General features: G+C 38.2%; 2 protein-coding genes across 15 annotated transcripts in view; both read left to right on the top strand.

Moving 5' to 3' along the window:
* Positions 1–6,622, top strand: part of tead1b (TEA domain family member 1b) — a 56,891-nt gene extending 50,269 nt beyond the window's left edge. For all 14 annotated transcript variants that reach the window (XM_067588793.1, XM_067588783.1, XM_067588809.1 and 11 more), the window contains 3 exons: positions 981–1,121; positions 1,263–1,415; positions 3,124–6,622. In XM_067588793.1, coding sequence (XP_067444894.1) covers positions 981–1,121; positions 1,263–1,415; positions 3,124–3,237 — 408 coding nt within the window. In that variant the 3' untranslated portion in view covers positions 3,238–6,622. The remainder of the gene's footprint in view (positions 1–980; positions 1,122–1,262; positions 1,416–3,123) is intronic.
* A 2,649-nt stretch (positions 6,623–9,271) lies between these two features.
* On the top strand, positions 9,272–13,216 carry rassf10b (Ras association domain family member 10b). The gene has a single exon (XM_067588910.1). It carries the CDS (start codon positions 10,442–10,444, stop codon positions 11,774–11,776), a length of 1,335 nt encoding a protein of 444 aa, XP_067445011.1. The 5' UTR covers positions 9,272–10,441; the 3' UTR covers positions 11,777–13,216.
* The last annotated feature ends 5,743 nt before the right edge of the window (positions 13,217–18,959 follow it).

The raw sequence follows: 18,959 nt of genomic DNA, 5'->3' as shown, positions 1-18,959 counted from the left end.
TCAACAGGTTTTTTAATATGCATACTGACTGTGTATGCTTTATTTTGTCACTCTTCTTACACTACATACTGCTTAATGTAGTCTGGATTTGGGACACAGTGAAAGAGTCAAGTGGAGTAACATCATTTAGTCCTCATGACTTATCTATATTATAGGCAACTCCACCACGACTTTTCTGCTCTTTTTAACTGACCAGTGAACGTTTACATTGGGATTATTTGCACTGTTGGGTAGATTTGCAAAATAATGTCATGGAATTATTAAGTGTCCTCTTGTTTCTGGATGTTTAGTATTATGGTTGTTTTTTTGTTTTGGGTTTATTGACCTTTCACACAGATTCTTGTTTAATAATTCATCTGTATGATTTTTATTATTTGGTGTTACTGATTCCTTCAACTCACTGGGTCTCAAAAGTATTTCTTCTCTTTGCCGCCTCTTCTGGGGTTTATTCTCCATCAGTGGTTCCTGAACTTTCTCAGAGCAAGGCACCTTTTCATAAGAAATTTTTTGTCATAGACGCCCTCCTTTATGCCGAGCTCTGCGTTTTGTGTTACTATGACAACTGGTGACCATGAGTCATTAGTTGAGGTGTTCCTGCATGTTACACATTTTTAATAACGTGATTTAAATATTTTTTTACGTCTTCTGTTTTGAAAAAAAAGAACATAAAAACATAATTAATTTTAAAGTCACCTCAATTAACGGTGGTGAAATAATATTAAAAATGCACACTAAATGTAGAATGACAATCTGCTTTTTTGTCCTTTTGGTATTGGAATGTTTATGGGCTTGTTGTCGTGCCTTTAGCGCTTCTCTGAATACTTGAAGTGACCCCAATTATTTTATTTCACTAGAGGACAGAATGACATTTTTTAATAACCGTGTTTCTCTGTTTTTTGCCAAGTGTTTTGTGTGTATTGCTTATTCCTGTAAATTGGACCCTGAATATTAATTTCCACTGAATGCTCTCTACCTCTCAGGCCGACTTAAACTGCAACATTCAAGATGATACTGGATCTTTCTATGGAGTCACCAGTCAGTATGAGAGCTCGGAGAACATGACCATTACGTGTTCAACAAAGGTGTGCTCCTTTGGAAAGCAGGTGGTCGAGAAAGTTGAGGTAGGGACTCAAATCTTTCAGTCCTGTGAATCAGAACAATGGCTAAAAAATGAATGAACTGTGGAAGTTTTAAGTTACTGGTATGTATTGTTTTTTTATCCCATTAATACATTTCCCATATGCTTTTCTCTTTTTCCTTAGACTGAATATGCGCGGTTTGAGAATGGACGCTTTGTCTACCGAATAAGCAGGTCTCCCATGTGTGAATACATGATCAACTTCATCCATAAGCTAAAACATCTGCCAGAGAAATACATGATGAACAGTGTGCTGGAGAACTTCACTATCTTATTGGTAATCACCTCACTGACCTGAGTGGGCGAGTTCCCTCCCCAGGACCCTCATTCTTCTTCTTTTTCGCTGTCAGGGTGTGTTGGTGGCTCCAGCTGGCTTGAAAAAAATGGGGAGGGGGGGGTTGACTGGATCTTGAGATGAGTTCCTCTCTGGTCTTGCATTCCTTTCATTCCACAGGGGATGAAACACATTGTCAGGAGCCTCATTATCTGCAGGGAAAAAGGGAGGATAAGAGGGGGCAGGAACCCCTGTTATTAGTCATCACACGGGGTCTTAAAGTGTCATTCACCACCACTGAGAAAGCAAAAAATAAATAAAGAGTGAGAGGCGTAGATCCATATGTAGGCGTGTGCACTCAAAATAGTAACCTGGGACCAGATGAATAAAGGATGCATATGCAAAAAATACCGCGCATATGCCATTTCCCACATAAACAGATATTTACAAAGACAGAGTGGGCTGTGAGAACATCCTCATTCACACTTTAGATCATGCGCACATATGGTTTTGAGAGCAATTTGAGGGTGATATGATACAGTGGAGATTGAAAAATAAGATGAGAGGTGGAATCTACAGTGACAGTAAAGCTTTGTTTAGGTTTTAGCAAGTTTCACAGATTGTGTGAATCTTTTTTTGTAGTCTACACAGCAATCTGTCAAATGCCCCATCAAAGGCAACAATACAAACTACAAATTTTGATAGATTGGAGGCCTCATGTTATCTTGTTATTATGTGAAGTAATCTGTAAAGTCTGTTTACATATGAGCCCAATAAGCTAAATCTTTCATCACTCTTCTGACATTTATTGATGGTAATTGAGGTGATTAAGGGCGTCTCTACATCCACTTATGATTAACTGTGGGAGTGGAAATCAGGATCGTGTTTGTACGCTCAGTTTCAGTGATTTGAGATTTATAAAAGAGTTTAGTCGTGAGTCTTATGCATGAAAAAAATAAAACTCACCACAAATCTGTTAGCAAAAAAACAGAAATTCAAAATTATAAAGTTAGTGCACTTATTGTTTTATACATTTTTATCACTGGCAAACAACACTGTGCACAAGCCTGATTTCCACTGGTGTAGTCAAATAGAGTAAGTTAAAAGTAAGTAAGTTAAGTAGACATGCCCTTAAACACGTTTAACTTCTGTCTGCTACATGAGTTTAGACCTGTCAGGGGAAAAATAAGGGGCAAAGAAGTAGTGAAGTTTCACAGACTAGACTGCCAGAACACTTGTCGTTCAGTTGTCGTTATGTACGACCGTTACACAATTTGTGACATGGGTATGTACTAGTAATGATTTCAATTATCATCATTAAATGCAATCACTTTGTTTTACAAACTTTACGAAATGCTTCCCAATAATGGATAAAATGAAAATGTCATAAACAGGAGGGAAATAAAATGATGCCTCCAGTATGAATAAAAAAATGGATAAAAATGATCACACAAAAGTTTTTTATTAATTCTATGAAAATGGAAAGTTCATGAATGCGGCTTTGATGGATATATTATAGATCATTCTGTAGAGAAAAAAAAAATCACAATCAGTGAAATTGGCTAATTTATTTTTTCCATCTAATCTAATCTAATCTCTAATCAGATCACCTGTGGGCCTCTGGACTTTTGATTCTACACCAGCAAGAGCTTTCTCTCTGTTTTGTAAAGGTCCTTTCTACTAGAAACTGACTCTGTCTCTTCTCTTGCAGGTGGTGACGAACAGGGACACCCAGGAGACGCTGTTATGTATGGCGTGTGTGTTTGAAGTTTCAAACAGTGAGCACGGCGCTCAGCATCATATCTACAGACTGGTAAAGGAATGAGAAGCTCTGAGCTCCCCCCCGCCCCCTTAATCCCCTCTTTTCATAGACTTTCCAACCTCAAAACAAGTGGCAGTGCCTCTACCTGAAAGTCACACCTACAATGCTTTTCGGTCATGGTATCGGGTTAAGTCCGTTGTTATGAATATGTTTTTAATATAAGTGTTTGTAATTTGACTGCAGCTGTGAATTGCGGTACAGTTGTTTTATGTTTTAAATACGGGAATTCTCATTTAAAAATATGTTGAGTTGGTCTCTGTTGGGTATAAATGTGGCCGTTCCTAAAGAATTTACTAGATTAATTTGGTAAATGGAAATATGTGTGTTGTCTTCTTCTGCTTTGTTATGTGGACTAAGAAAAGAAAAAAGGATGCTGGCCTTTTCTACCAGTGTCCTGATGTGGTCTGTGTAATATATTTGAGTATGTTTCGTATGTCTGTAGTTCATAATTTGTGAGCATACATACTGTAGATATACAGACATGCACCCACAGCCAATAGATTTTCCAAAGAAACAAAACTAACAACACTAAATAGACAGTAGTTGAAAGCAAGTGATCATGGTTGTGAATATTGCTAAATTACTGCTATTTCTTTTTTTTTTAAAAAAAATCAGCCTTGAGTCGTATATTTATCCCTGTTTAAGCACTCCAAGTCTTAGACACTAACAACAGAATGAATGCACTGTGAAAATACTACAAACGTTTTGCCTGCATCTGCTCCAAAAATGTAGGAGGTCCTACTTCCTGTTAAGCATTTCTGTGCTGCAAACGAGTCTTTGCTCTGTGATAACTGATAGGAGAATTTTTAGGTTTTAGACAGGTGAAAGCACTGCTAAAATTACTTTAACCGGACTCTCATCTTGTCCAAAAGCACTTTGTTCCCCTTCCTGGACTTGCCTTAGTGATGCTTACCTTTCTTATTTTTTTTGTTCCTTTTAAAGATCTGTGTTTTTTAAGATAACAGTTTAAAAAATCATAACACTATAAATCACTTGTAGAGAGCAGGCCTTGTTCAGTATGCCACGGCATTGCCCCTGAAAGACTCAGAATATCATTCCCCTCTGGGATCACGGTGTGATTATAACTCCAAGCCAGAGTGTCGCTGCCTTTGCGTTCACACTACGTTCACATGTTTCTGTGGCCTACACCAATCCCGAGCCTTAAACATGTTATAGCTGTGTGAACTCCAGAAGATGCCACTAAAACTGTGATCTCTATGCGGGAGAAAAAAACTCTTTATATGTTTGCATTGTGTAAGAAATTCACAACACAATCTGCCAAAGTGTAAGTGTACAGTGCCTTAGAGTATATTTTAACATTACCCAACATTGCCCTTTGCTTTGTTTTAAGACTAAAATCAGTTTTGTGGATGAGAGGCTAAAATCACTCACCAGTGTTACACCTAGTACATCTCCACATTTAAGAAATTGTTTCTTATAATTGGTACACTCCTATAAATACAGTTTTTGTTGTTTTTTTTGTGAGGCAGTACACTTGTGTTAAATTAAGTTTGCAATTTTAAGCTCAGAAACCGTTACAAAGCTTCAAGATTATACAGGTTCTATTTTTCTCTAACTCTGTAATATGTTCCTAAAGTATCAGCCTTTTTCTAAGAGTGTACTATAAACACAGACTGACTGCCTTTCCTGTTGTAAAAGACCAAAAATACACAGATACAGTCGATCTCTTGTCATGTCCTGCATGGTAGCAAGGAAGTGCCTTTGGTTTAAAAAAAAAATTTACAGCTTCAAAAACATCAAAATGACAGAAATTAAAAAAAAAAAATTTAATGTTGCTAGACCAAAAATGAGACATAAGTGAAACCAATCACCACATTTGCCTTTTTAAAGGATTGTAATGATAGCAGGGGGAAGCTGGTTACTAGTAAATGATATATTCATTTTTATTACATTGTAAATTGATTTCAGAAATAATGTATTTGAAGAAAAACCTATTTCTTTGCTTGCGGTCAAAGACTGACAGACCTGCTGATAATGTACAGCAGCTGACTGCATGCAGGATGTCAACTCGTAAACACTGCAGCTGTCTGCTTCGTGCACACTTGCAGGTTCAAGTGTTTTTTTCTTTTTTCTTTTTTTTTTTTTTTTAAAAAAAGGTTTTTGGGAACATTATGGTTTCCTCTTTCCTGCGACAACACACTCGCATGATGTGAAAACCACAGAAACATCCAACTTTCACAATGTTACCTTTGATGCAGGCGCAGCTGTTGACGAGGCAGGGACCAAACAAGCTTGTATCATTTATTATCTTTCAGAACAGAAAGTTAATTTAATAGTAAGCTATAAATACATGAATTCACATTAATTCTAAAATGTTTTAATGTGTTTAAATGGAAAACGTATCCATAAAAACTCTGAAATTGTTTCCAAAACTGGGTCCTAAGTGCGCTAAAAGATGCTGTTTCATAAACTGAACTAATTTTAAAACTACTAGTGTGGACGAGGCCGTCGAGGTTAATACTTTTCACCATAAGGACCATAGCTACTCAAACATTTACCGTTTCTAACAAGAATTATAATCATCGAAGTATTTTAATCGAAGAAGCTCTAAATAATTGCAGACAATGTCTCTGGTGGATGCAGATAAAGTTCAATCATTCAGTATTTTGCCACAGTCCTGTGGACACTGTGGAGTTTTAATAGGCTTTTTCTTATGTTTACCCTGTGTATCTGTTCACATTTATTGATTACATAGTGAGATGTTCCTGTTTTCTTATTGTACTTGTATACAGTTGTACTTGGTTTCGTGATGAATTGTATATTGCAAGCCCAATAAGATGGTAATGATGTTACTGCTGCACTGCTGGTACATTGTGACATGTGGTTTCAACACTAAAACAGCAGGACTGATGCCTTTGATGGCATGAATGTCTGGTGGACCATTTGAATATAAAATGGACACACAAAAAAAAATAAAACAACTAAGTCAACGAATCATGCTACAAACATATCAGCAGTTTGGCTCTTGTTATTTGTAATTTTGTTGAAGAGTAGGTACTGGTACCTTTTTTTTTTGTTTTATGACCATTTTCAGATGGTGGCTTTAAAGTGATTTTTCACATAGCTCACATAGTTGTCATACACACATTTGGGTTTTGTGTGCAGACTTTTTTGTAAAAAGGTGCTTTGTACAAAATGATATCTTAGCTTTTCTTGGTACAGATGTGTGATATCTTTTCATATCCATGACAGTAACGTTGTTGGAGCAAGAAAGAGAAAAGAAGCTCTGCTATGTTTGTGTGTTCTGCATATGGTCTTGTCTCTGCTCTGTAACATTATGATGCCTTCTTGATAATAGTAGATATTTTGTAGCTTTCTAGATACTTTGTATGTATGCAATATTGAAGTTAAATAAATCTGAAAAATATCGGCTCGTTTTTGTTGTCACTTCAATAAAACATTTAACTTAATTACGGTGCATTTGACTAATCACTCAGACAAACTGTGTGAATCAATCTTCACCATCCAATTAACTCTTGAGCTGCAAAAGCATCAGATCAACAGTAGCTGCAGTCTGTCACTATTTCACATGACAGGAAACTTTAATGTAAACCAATGTAGTAACAAAATCCAACACCAGATGGAGACATTGTTCATTTAAAAGTGATTATATTTTGATTTCTGTCCCTTTGAGTTTGTCATGAGTTAAACCACCAGTATAATGTATTTGTTTCTTTAAAGTAACATTTGAAGGCAAATATTTGGTGATCAGATATAATTTAAATACTTTAAAGGCCCAACTAGTGATCATTTTGTCCATTAAAATTGTAGGTATAGTAACGCATAAATGAACAGTTTGAGTGATGGGTGATAAATAAAACTAAAATGGGAAATAGTAGCTTGTCTTCCTGCTGTTTTTAAAAGCATTAAAGATGAAAATGAATAAATTATATCAGCTTGATTATTTTGGTTTTGAGTTTTTTGGTCAAGTGACTCTGGAGGCAGTAAAGGCTTTGTCCGAAGGGGAGTCCACACAGGACACTGTTGCTCTGAACACTGTGATAGAATTGATTATTACTTCTGGACTAGAGGGGTACACAAACCCAACTGCTGGTACAAATTATGCATATGAAAGGGCTAAAAACTTGTCTTTCTGCAGGATATCTGACAACAGATTTCAATGAAAGCTTGTGTCCACAGGCCAAGAAAAAGTGATTAGTTTTTGGAGTGGATAGCACCACCATGTGGCCACATAACTCATCAACTCCTGAACTGTGAATCCCACAAGCAAATTTACATTTTTTTAGATTCAGGAAAGGCAATTTTACATGCACATATAAACTGAGTGATTCTGCAAAACTGTGTAGCATTTAACCTTTAGGTGACACAACACAAACATTATACATTTAACTGGCCAATACTCAATAGCCTTCTTCAACCACAAGTTCTGATAAAAGGAACAGATGTTTGTTAAAATATCTTAGGTTAAGACTGCTGGGCGAGGCATACAGCAGCACAGCGAGGCAAAGTCTGTTTAACAGGAAATTGCTTGACAAAAATGAGCAACAATTTTCTTTGTATATCAAGGCTCTTAAGTCAAGGTGAAGTCTGAAAGTAATTCTGGCAACAGTTAACAAGAAGAAAAAAAAAAAGATGAACTATTAGCTAACAGGGAGAGTCTTCTTCAATTTTTAAAAAAGTTTAAACATGCAACACTTTAAACACATTGTCAGTAAGTATCAGGGACAGACTAGTCAAAGCTGCTCAGCCTGACTCACAGAGCACATTTACTAGTTAGCTGCTCCTCTTGTTGGTCACCTCTAAAGCCTTTTAGCCTCCAGCTATCCACACCATCAACTTCAGTATCACTGACCTCTTGGGGTCGTTTACATTGTCCAGTCTTTGCCCTCTCACTCATATCAACAAAACCACATTGACCCTGAATATTCAGATCACCGAACACCACTCCACTCAGATTTCTGACTCTGCTGCACAATGAGTATCTTTGTTTTCTGCTGTGTCTCTGCTGCTTCACCCTGATGGTTGCAGGAAGTGTGACATACTCGCACTCGTCTCTTTGCCGTCAAATATTTTTTTCTCATTTATACGATGGTTATTCCTTATTTGAAAGTGTTTCACTGTTCTTATTTTAGGTTACCCAATAACGGGTAACCTAAAATTACTTACTAAAATTTCTGGGTGGAGTGTGGAAGTCTGGTTATGGACTCTGAATTGCTGTCCACAGTTTTTTTTTCAGCATTTCAAATATGTCTGGTGTCACTCTCATTTGTTTTTCCAGTTGTAAAAAACACCTGGCCAATCAGAGCTTTGTAATTAATAATCAGGAAGACATCCTCCTGTGTCAGAGTCAGAAAACAAAGCACACAAAATGTGTCACAAAAATGGCAAATGACAAGCTTGTTTTTTATGTACAATCACTGCAGCAGCTTCCAACTTGACAAAAACTTATGTTGACAGGACAGATGACTCTGAATCCGTTAACATGAACACAATGTCAGACAAAAGATGTGGAAGGAAATCAGTCTGATTATCAGGCTAACTTGTCGCTGGTAGGAAATCTCTCAGCACCAACAAAATGGCAAATCAAATTTTTTTTTAAAAAGTCAGGAATTAAACTTTCAGAGTGAGAGACTGCTGCTGCTTAATTAAGTACTTCAATCTTTAAAGCTGCATTATACAATACTTATATGAAACATGAAATGGCTCTGATTTAATGCCAGGTCAATTTTAAAAAGGGACCTATTATGCTTTCCTTATTTTCAGTCATATATATATAATGTTACAATGTTGGGTTGTTTTGGAAAGTGTCAAATAATGAGGTGAACATATGTAGAAGTAATCCCTGTGAGCAAAAAGCACTGGCTTCAGACTGCTCTGAATGCTCAGTTTCCAACATTTTTTTCTAGTTTCAGGCTGAGCCGATGTCAACTTATGACTGATTTCTTTATATAGTCATCTGCTCCACGCACAGCACACGAGTTCACTGCTCTGCTCCGCTAACATTATGGCGTTTTGTCTGTTTTTTGGGGGGTAGTCACGCTGAACCATGACTTAAGTCGAGCTGGCATGCTGTGAGTGTTTTTCCATCACACAGCAGGGAAAAGTAAAATAAGTTGTTTACCTGTTGGAGGTGTGCTTGTCGTCTGCAGCTCTTCATCAAACATCATCATCACTGCAGCTGTTTCTGCTTGTACTATTCCTCCCTGCATTATGTCTAATTGATCTCTTGAACAAAGAGCTCCAAATATATCCATATGTTGTTGTGTCGACTGGTTTTTAGCACCGCTAATTCGGTGAGAACACTCAGAACAGACTGAGCTCATCAGGAGGGGGGCCTTAAAGAGACAGGAGCTAAGACTGCCTGTTAGAGACAGAAGCTGAACTGAGGGGCTGCATAAAGGGCCAGAATAAGATAAATAAGGAGTTTTTTTTAACTGTGAATCATGCAAAGCTACTCTAGTGAAGCCTCAGAATAAAATATATAGAGCTGGAAATGAGCACAATAGGTTCCCTTTGAATTGCATAAAAAGTCACCAAAAAGACTCAAGTAGAAAGAAAAATGTATACAGCTTTTTATTTTTCTTTTTTTTAAATCATATACTATTCATATTTCATCCTTATTTACTGTCCCTCCTCCTATCACTTGAGGAAATGATACTTGTTAGTATTGCTGTTTTCACATTTTTATAAATTATAATTTATAAGTCTATGTTTTATTCTCCACTATGTGAAATGTATTATTTCTATGATGCACATCGGTTTAAACACTAGTTAAAGTATTTACCACATTATGACATCTCTTCTTGGAATAATGGACACAATGAATAAAGCCACAACATGGCACAGAAAATAGTAACTGGTAATCAATACTGTGCATTTACAACTGAAACCATCATGGCTCCAGCTGAGCCCACAATCACATTTCACAATATGAAATCTTACTAGTCATGTGATCACAGCAAAGCCAGCCCCGAGAAGGCAAACGCAAAAGTGTTTCCTTGGCTTGGCCTCAGGAAAGTGCACAAAAGGACACATGGACCTCCCAACCTCCGGCCCCATCAGCAACTTCTCAGACGTTTCTGGGACGCAGCAGGCACGCACACAGAAGAGATGGAGACGACTGCGCTTTTCTCCGGAGACGCGGATTTAAATCTATTTTAAGAATGACTCTTTTTTGAAAAACATATATGTATTTATAAGAAATATAGTTTGGCATAAATTGACGATGGAGCAGGAGGAGAGTAAGATATCAGTGTGGGTCTGCCGGGAGGAAAAGCTCGTCCTCGGCTTGTCAAAGCGGACAACCTGCGCTGATGTTGTCAAAGTTCTTCTGGAGGACCGAAACACGCAGCCCGGCCTCTCTGGATGCTCACAGCCTTACTGCATCGTGGAAAAATGGAGAGGCTTCGAGAGGATTTTGCCGAACAAAACCAAGATTTTACGCCTTTGGCTGGCGTGGGGAGAGGAGCAGAGGAACGTGAAGTTTGTGCTGGTGAAAAGCGAAGCGTCTTTGGCGAACCACGGAGCCCGGAGCGCAGAGGCGCGTGTGGTGCTCAGCAAACAGAGTCCCCGTGTTTCCAAAGGGGCTGCGCGGTCTCCAATGGGTGGCATCTCATCTGAAAAGCAGCGTCGGATTGTCAGGAAAGCTTTCAGAAAGTTGGAGAAGATCAATAAAAAGAGGGCGCAGGCGGCGCACAGAGACGCGTCCTCTGCGGAAAAGATGGAAACTCTGGTGCATCTTGTGATTTCTCAGGATCATACAATCCGCCAGCAGATTCAGAGGATTACAGAACTGGACACTGAGATTGAAAGGTGCGAGGCAAAGGTGCATTTTGACAGAATTAAAAGACACGGGATTAATTATGTGCAAGACACGTATTTATTGGATGATGCTGCGACTTCCAGCCAAGATGGAGACAAACTGTGTTCAGCTGAGACTCTGGCCAAGTTTGAAGAGTATGTCCGGCAGTGTGAGGAGGTGGTGAGACTACAAGAGGAGCTGTGGGATCAGGAAGCTCTGATGGACATCATCACGGTGCAGATTCAGGAGGAGCTGAATCACCGCTGGATGCACCGGAGGCAAGAGGAGCTGCAGAGCAAAGACACAGAGCCCGGCGAGGACGCACCGTATGTCCCCAGCACCGACGCAGACGCAACATCAGAAAACCAACTGCTTTTGGAAAGAGAGAGAATCAAAACGCAGCTAGATGCGAGTTTATACATCGGCCTGCGCCTCAACACGGATTTAGAAGCTATTAGGAGCGATTTAGAGCTCACCCAGGAGATTTGCGAGGCGAGAGAGAAGGAGATGAGGGATTTGCTGGAGAAAGTGAACACTTTGGGTATAGAGGAAGGGACAGTAAGTGAGGGGAGATGTAGTCACGGGACAGATGATAAAACGGGGATGATGCGCACTTTGGAGAGGAAAAGCGAGTGGGTGGAGCAGGCCAGGGGTCTGTCCAAATCTCACAGTGTGAACGACGACGACTCAGACACTGGTTTAAGTTCTCTGCACAGTCAGGACTCAGACAGCCAACCGGTGTGGGAGTCTCTGGTTTAGGATTTTACCGGCGGGGCACGCTTAGAGACTTATTTTTCTAACAAAAAATGAACTTTTACAGTCTCAGGGATCACATTCACTCAGAAGAAAACGAACATTTAGGACAATATTCCCAAAGAGAGGATTAGTGATTGATATGAGTGTAAACTTTGTTTTTTAGCATCTTTTATTGCATCACTATAATATAATCATGATATTCTTATATTTTTATAACATCCTTTAACTCCCTGAACAACTACTACAGTTTTTTTGTTTTGTTATCTCACCTGTCATGTTAAAATAAAAAGAAACTGTTTTTGTAGCTTGCTTATGAATTCATTTAACCTCTTTTCTCTTTGCTTTGGCCCAAGAACTCACAATAAAACTAGAAGTCATGAATGTCAGAGGCAGTTCTGCAAGTTAAAAGATGACATGAATGTGTGAATTTGGTAAAAGCAAGACATTTTACACAACCTCCGCCCTGCCATACCTGCTCAGAGACAGCAGGGTGATGCAGCCAAAACATAAAGTCAAGGGTCTTTGGGATTATTGTCATCTTTCACTGTGACCCAGACACTAAGAGATAAAAGAAACCCCTCCAAGCTGTGAATCAAAAAGTCATAATAATATCTGAAGTCAAAACAGAGACACAAAGCTCAAATAGTCTGCTTCACATCCTGGTCGACTCATTACTGTAAGCACAGATGACCTCTCTCTCACAGATAATATGAAGTGACATTTTACACACAAATTGTCTGACAGACTCACACAGAGCGACTTGTTCCCCAGATAGTTAATGTGTTTTAATTCAATGTGGCTGCATGTTGAACAATATCAAGAGATAACTCAAATCTGGACCTGGTTGGGGGTATTTTCCATGAATCATTCAAAGTTTCAAGACAGCGACACCCAGCCTCCACATTTTATCTGCCAGCTGCTAAAAAAAAAGATAAATGAAAACAGAACACGATTAAGGTCAGTTAAGGTCTTTGATGTCTTATGAATCCCTGTGCGGCCTGTCTGTCCTTCCCCAAACAAAATCTTCAGAAATCCACAAACAGTCTGGATCATCACTTATGTAACGACAATTTTTATGTCAGATTATAAATGGTGCTTGGACGCTTTGATCAGAACACTTTATCACTTCACAATAATTTTACTGTGGGAATATTTACATTCATGATACACAGTGTGTATTTATGATATACTTTTGTAATTTTTTGAGGTCAAGAAGAAGATTTTCCTCTCTCTTACATGTTTTTCTCTCCTTTTACTCTTCACTGCCTCTTACTCCTGACATACCACATCCAATAAATTATGTGTCATATTATATTTGCAGTATCTTAAACTCTGGATAATTCATCTACCTCAGTACCTCAGAACAACCCTGTGTTAACCTCTTTCATGCAAGATTAATGATTGTGTTTAACAGCTAAAACACACTGCTGTCCATATAAATAAACCAGGCATCGTGTATGGTTGTTATTCTTTAGTAGTCATGAAACTCGTATCATGGCCAAGTGGATATTCAGTAGTTGGCCTCCAGGGACATCAGTGACTTTGAATCCTGGCCATATTTCTGGACGTATTGCATATACGTTACAGATAATAAATGCATGTAACCAAAGATGTTTCTCAGTACACTCATATTATATGATATTTTTTATTTTTTTTATCCCGCCTTAAGTGTTTATTGTGATTTCAGGCTTGTATTTTGACATTTGATAAGCTTTTAGAACTAACTTTTCTTTTACAATGTAGCTGTTGTAGAGCTGAAACACACATACACATGTGGCCACAGGATGACAAAGTTCTGAGTTTGATTTCTGGCCCCGACTCGTACTCCATATCCTGTTACATAAACAAAAATGCTCTGTTTATGTACAGTACAGTGCAGAATAGTACAAGACATCCCTGCAGCCACTGAAAAACACCTTCCATCTGGAGTGAGGAAAAATACGATGCTACTGCTGCTCACTGCTGAGTCTGTTTACTGTCAGAAACAATTTCAGCGGGTTTGGATTCTTCACTCTCTCAGGAGTTTAGTTCTTTAGAGATTTCCTCTGTATCGCTTTTAACTATAATTAGACATCTAATAATCACTATGATGTGCAGCGACACATTTTTTAAAGTTCCTACGCAAACTATCAGCAAAACCAGAACAAAACATTAAGTGGCACAGTTACAAAGTTTAAAAAAAGACACAGATGCACAGCTGACAACACAAATTCAGCCTGGAGCCAAAACAAACTGCAACTCTGTTTTTAATTTATTCCTGGCCATTTCTTTCTTAAATGAAAAGAAATTGTAAAATGTTTTTGAAGCAACGTGCTACGAAAGTGAGCAGACCAAAGGTATTGCAGTTGTTTCTATTGCTGCTGAAAATGTATAAATGCAAATGTTAAAATACATATAATTTAACTTTTATTAAAATATTTAATTATATATTAACATACTTAATATTGTGCCAAAACATGTCCTCCTGCATTTGTCTTGTCTTTGTCTTGTTTAACAATGTCTGATGTCCCAACATGGTTTCATATTATAGGAAATTAGTATGTATGAGAGTCACTAATAAATTAACTGCAGTAATAGTTTGCACCAGTCAGGTTTTAAATGGTTAAAGGTTGGTTGAGAGGAAGTATTCTGTATCCACAAGGTCTAAAAGAGAGCTCAACAACAACAAATATCTCCTTAAATGATGGGACAGAGTGAGATGTAAAGTTTGTGATGGCGCAAAAATGATAGTGAGGTGACATCTCTTTGTGATATTCTACCTAAAAAGTATTGAAATGCCATAAACACAGTGTAGGAGAATAACATCTGAGGAGGATTGAAGGCTGAAAAAGCAGAATCTGTTTTTTTTTCTGATTGAGGGAAATTATGGGGAATCATCAGTTAATCTTTAGTGTGAGGTGCAGAGGAGATCTACTTTGTGAAAGTGCTCAAGGCTGCTCATGTTGACTAATGTGTCTACATCTGCTGCTTTTCAGTGACTGTGTGCAGTAAGTCGTTATGTCTTGCTTTGCAGCTGAGGTCTTACAGAGAGCTTTCTCTAGCAGCACAAAAAAGGAAATAATCTGAGTGCAGACAAGCTCTCAGTGGCAGGGAAGAGTTGTGCACAGATACACACATAAACATGACATGGATTATTGGCCTTTTCTGGGTGGTACTTTTCTACTTCTGAGTTCCTCTCAGTAAGAATAAAACATAAGTGGCATTCATCTGATTGATGGCTAAGACAGTCAAACATGATGCAAAAGAAGACAACATATGAAAGTGCAACACTAGTGTTGATCACAGACAGGATTAATAACCAATAAACATGAATATGGTTGAGAATTATTCTTTACAAAAGGAAAATATAGACATCATGATCCATTTTACATAGTGAATAACACACAATGTTTCTCTTCATATTAAAACTTTACGTTTCTCCAATTCTCTGCTTCGTGTTTGAATATGACTCATATTACATTATTCTATTACTAATATGAATAAATTTTGAAAATATCACAGACTACTTAACAACCATTGCTGTTTATGACAGGTTAACTCTGCAGGGTGCTTTTAAATCTGCCTACTCTGACAGATATTATCTATAACTCACAGACCAAACAACCTGCTGTGTTACCTCACAGTTGCGAATCTGACCTACTGAAACTCAACGACTATTGTACCTTCAAACTACCATAATGTACATCTCTTCATCCAGTCAGCAGACTTGAACCACCTACTGTCAAAATGGAGACTTCATGCCCTACACATATCAAACACAAAGGTAAATCTAATCACTTTTGACAAGTAATTCAAAAAATGTATCTGCACCCCTTGTTTTACTGGCCACTGGACGAAGATGTCCGAACACCTTTGTCAACAGGGAAAAGTTTAACTGTGTATTTCAAATGAATATTGAAGAGGAAGACAGCTTAAGGAGAAAGGAAAAACTTTTGGATTCTGTTTCTGTGCAACTGATTTGGATTAGCAACAAACTTTTCCCCATATGGCTTTAAAATCATCACTTTCAGAAGAGAAATGACCCATAAAAAAGATAAACAACGACCCAGCTGAGAAAATACTGTCTATCATTTTAGTAATTTAATCCTAAAACAGTGGTTTTACCACATCTTTTCTTGATTTCTTCACTCCAACTTGACTATAAAACACTAATGTCAACACTGACAGATGGTACTTTCATTATCATTGTTGTGTTACAACCAAAATACGGAGTAGCATTAAAATAATTCAGTCTGCTGTCAACACACGAGTAAAGTTTCTTGCAGTATCACCACAATACTAACTAAATTTAAAAACACTCACTTTCTAAAATGTCTGAAGAAGGTCTGAACAAACACACACACACACACATACACACACACACACACACACACACACACACACACACACCTTATTAAGTGTCTATTCTTTGAATTTAGGCCAGCATCATTATCAGACAAGGGGAAGTACTGTATTACAGGCCTTTTGAATGGCAGCCTTCCTGCCTCTTGACATACAGTCTTCCTCTATGCTCGACTCTCTCATGTGACTTTCTTTTCATTCGCCACTTTGTCACACAGAGGAACATAAATTAACCTGAAAAAAAAAACCTTTATCTCACATGTGACAGGTGACATGTAAGACTACATACATTATTCTCTGAGGTAGAAATGAGCACATTCCTTGTCTTTTGTTTCAGATGTGCAGTCTGCATTGAGTGTTTCCCACATCACTGAATGAGGTTGCATAAATGTCAAGTTTTGATTATGTGGAATGTTCCCAGAACTCTGGAGCCACTTGAGAGGAAATTCAGGAATCTGGAGTGTCCTTCTCTAAAGCTTTTCGCTGAGCTGGCCCAATTAAGGAGACAAAGGGTTTTAAGGAATGCCAGTCATAAGTTTTAATATTTTTCTCTCTGGTATGTAATCAGAGCATTCTGCCGCCAGTCTGACAACCTATTTGTCTTCTTTACAGTCTTATCACACAAGCATACCAAACACTCACTCATGGAATATAACTTCCTGCTATGTACATAAACATACACAACTCACATCTGTATGCAAACTAACAAAAACATGTCGGGCCTTGACAAAGGAAACGGCACAGTCTTTGTTCTGAGGTCACCACAGGGTTCACAGGTCATGTTATCAGAGGTTAAAGTTACTGAAGCATCACTGCCATCTGACTCACTCTGCTGGGGGGTCATGAAGGTGAACAGTAGGGAGGTAGGAGCTGATAAAGGAAGCACACTTTAAGCAGCAGGACTCCCCGACTCCAGCTCTTCATGAGCAGAGCAGAGGGTTTCCTGTGGTGGGACATGGGCAGCAAGGGGATCAGAGGTGTCTGCGTGGCCTCTAAATCATTGTGTCACCTTAGTTAACTCCATAAAGAGCTGTGAGACACTTTGTACGCATCAACTCCGTCTAAATGAGCAAACGACATCCTGAAGAATGAGAAGAGACTTTTACATGTCAGCATATAGTGTGTTTACATAAATGCTAATATTTTAATTATAACCTGATTGAGGCAACTCTCTCATTTATTGCAAATTAAATACAAATGTATAGCGAGCATGTCAAGCCTGCCGCAAAACCTTTTGCAAAGACCTTCAGTATGTTAAAATCAAATCGTGGTATCAAGAGACCTCAGTTACTCAGTATAGATGAATCTGAAGCAAAATATATCTGAATTTCTGACTGCAATCAGATCTAAAGCTGTTTCTTTGTAAAAACAGTAGCATAGCTTGTGTTATTGAAAAAACATGTTTAGGGGCAAGAGTTAAAGAGCAATCATGTTACAGCTAATGGTTACAACTAACTAATGTGCTGTAAATTCATCAATGTGAAATTCAATGTATATGTATTATAAATATATGCATACATCACAATATTAACTGCATTTTCAGACATATTAACAGGTTATCAATATGTAAATATTGTTTGAATTTACTTGTTTGCATGGGGAGAAAATGGTCACAAACACTTTAAAATTCAACGATGTTCAAAACACACAAACGTTGAGATGCAGACCATTGTGAGCTTCAATGCAAGTCCAGTGGGTTACGATGAAATACTGTGTTGCGTGAAGAGTAAAGTGTCTTTTCAAAGGTTTTATGGTTCGTATCTGTGACCATTTATTAAATTAAGAGTAAATAACATTTTATGTAAAACTTATTGTCAAAAGATAATGGAAAAGTTGTTTTGTTTAGCTATTATTTATGGTGATTTTAGTCACATGACTAATTGATGGACTATATACAGTATATATAAATAAGCAGAAACAACCTCAGCCCCACCCTGATGAAGGCAAAACAGACGACAAAATTTGATTAACAAAGCATAATATCCTGAAGAGTTGTGTGATGTGTTTAATTTCAACATTAACCAAATCAAATAAATTAAATACATATCACAGTGTTGGAGGCCTTTTTTGACAGTTTTATGTGAACAACTTCCAACCTTCAACTCAAAGAAACCGTCCCGAATATGTCAAGCACAAAAAAGCCTCTGATAAGGCCAAAATGAAACTTCAAACTACATCAAACCGCTGAGTGGAAGAAAAATACATTGTCAAATTAATTACATTGAAATACATTAATTTTCCCGTTGTCAAAGCAAATTCCTCGCACATCAGGCAAAGTTTAACTTCTTTTAATGGTACAACCTGCCAGTGTTCCCTAATCCCAGGAATGTGTCACTTTGTGTTGCTGGGAGCCTTTGTTCGGCCTCAGAGAGTGATCTGCCATGAAGTCACTAATGAAGGTATTGACTCGAGAGCCCAGACTTCAATACCAGCACTGAGGTGTGAGCCACTCAGAAAGCACTTGGCCTGCTGCTAACAGACTGGGGCTGCCAGTGTGTGCTCATTAGACCTCATTGTGCTGGTGGCAGGTGTGTTAATCCTGTAAGGCCGGGTGGTGACCCCAGGACCCGGCCTGTGGGATACTGTACAGCCTCTCTCTGAGCCACTCAAGGCCTGTCACATCCTGTAGGGACAGACGTAGCCCAGATCTGTCACCAACAGACTCATTACCCTCCAATAACCTTCTTCAGAGAGGCTAAATTACAACTGGTGGAGTGAAAGAGAGTGTGGGACGATCTTTTGCAACTCTTTGTTTACCAAACCTTATAAAACCTCATCATAATGGGTGGCATGGATTCTGAATGAGCCATTCAAAAATGACTCGTAGACAAATCAGCGGTTTTTG

Source organism: Thunnus thynnus, chromosome 1 (assembly GCF_963924715.1).
Source record: "Thunnus thynnus chromosome 1, fThuThy2.1, whole genome shotgun sequence".
NCBI classification, from domain to species: domain Eukaryota; kingdom Metazoa; phylum Chordata; class Actinopteri; order Scombriformes; family Scombridae; genus Thunnus; species Thunnus thynnus.
The sequence above is the reverse complement of the archived record's forward strand: the minus strand, read 5'-3'. Positions and strand labels throughout refer to the sequence as shown.

Coding starts and splice junctions, on each gene's coding strand:
- rassf10b (XM_067588910.1), top strand. CDS start 10,442: ATGGAGCAGGAGGAGAGTAAGATATCAGTGTGGGTCTGCCGGGAGGAA.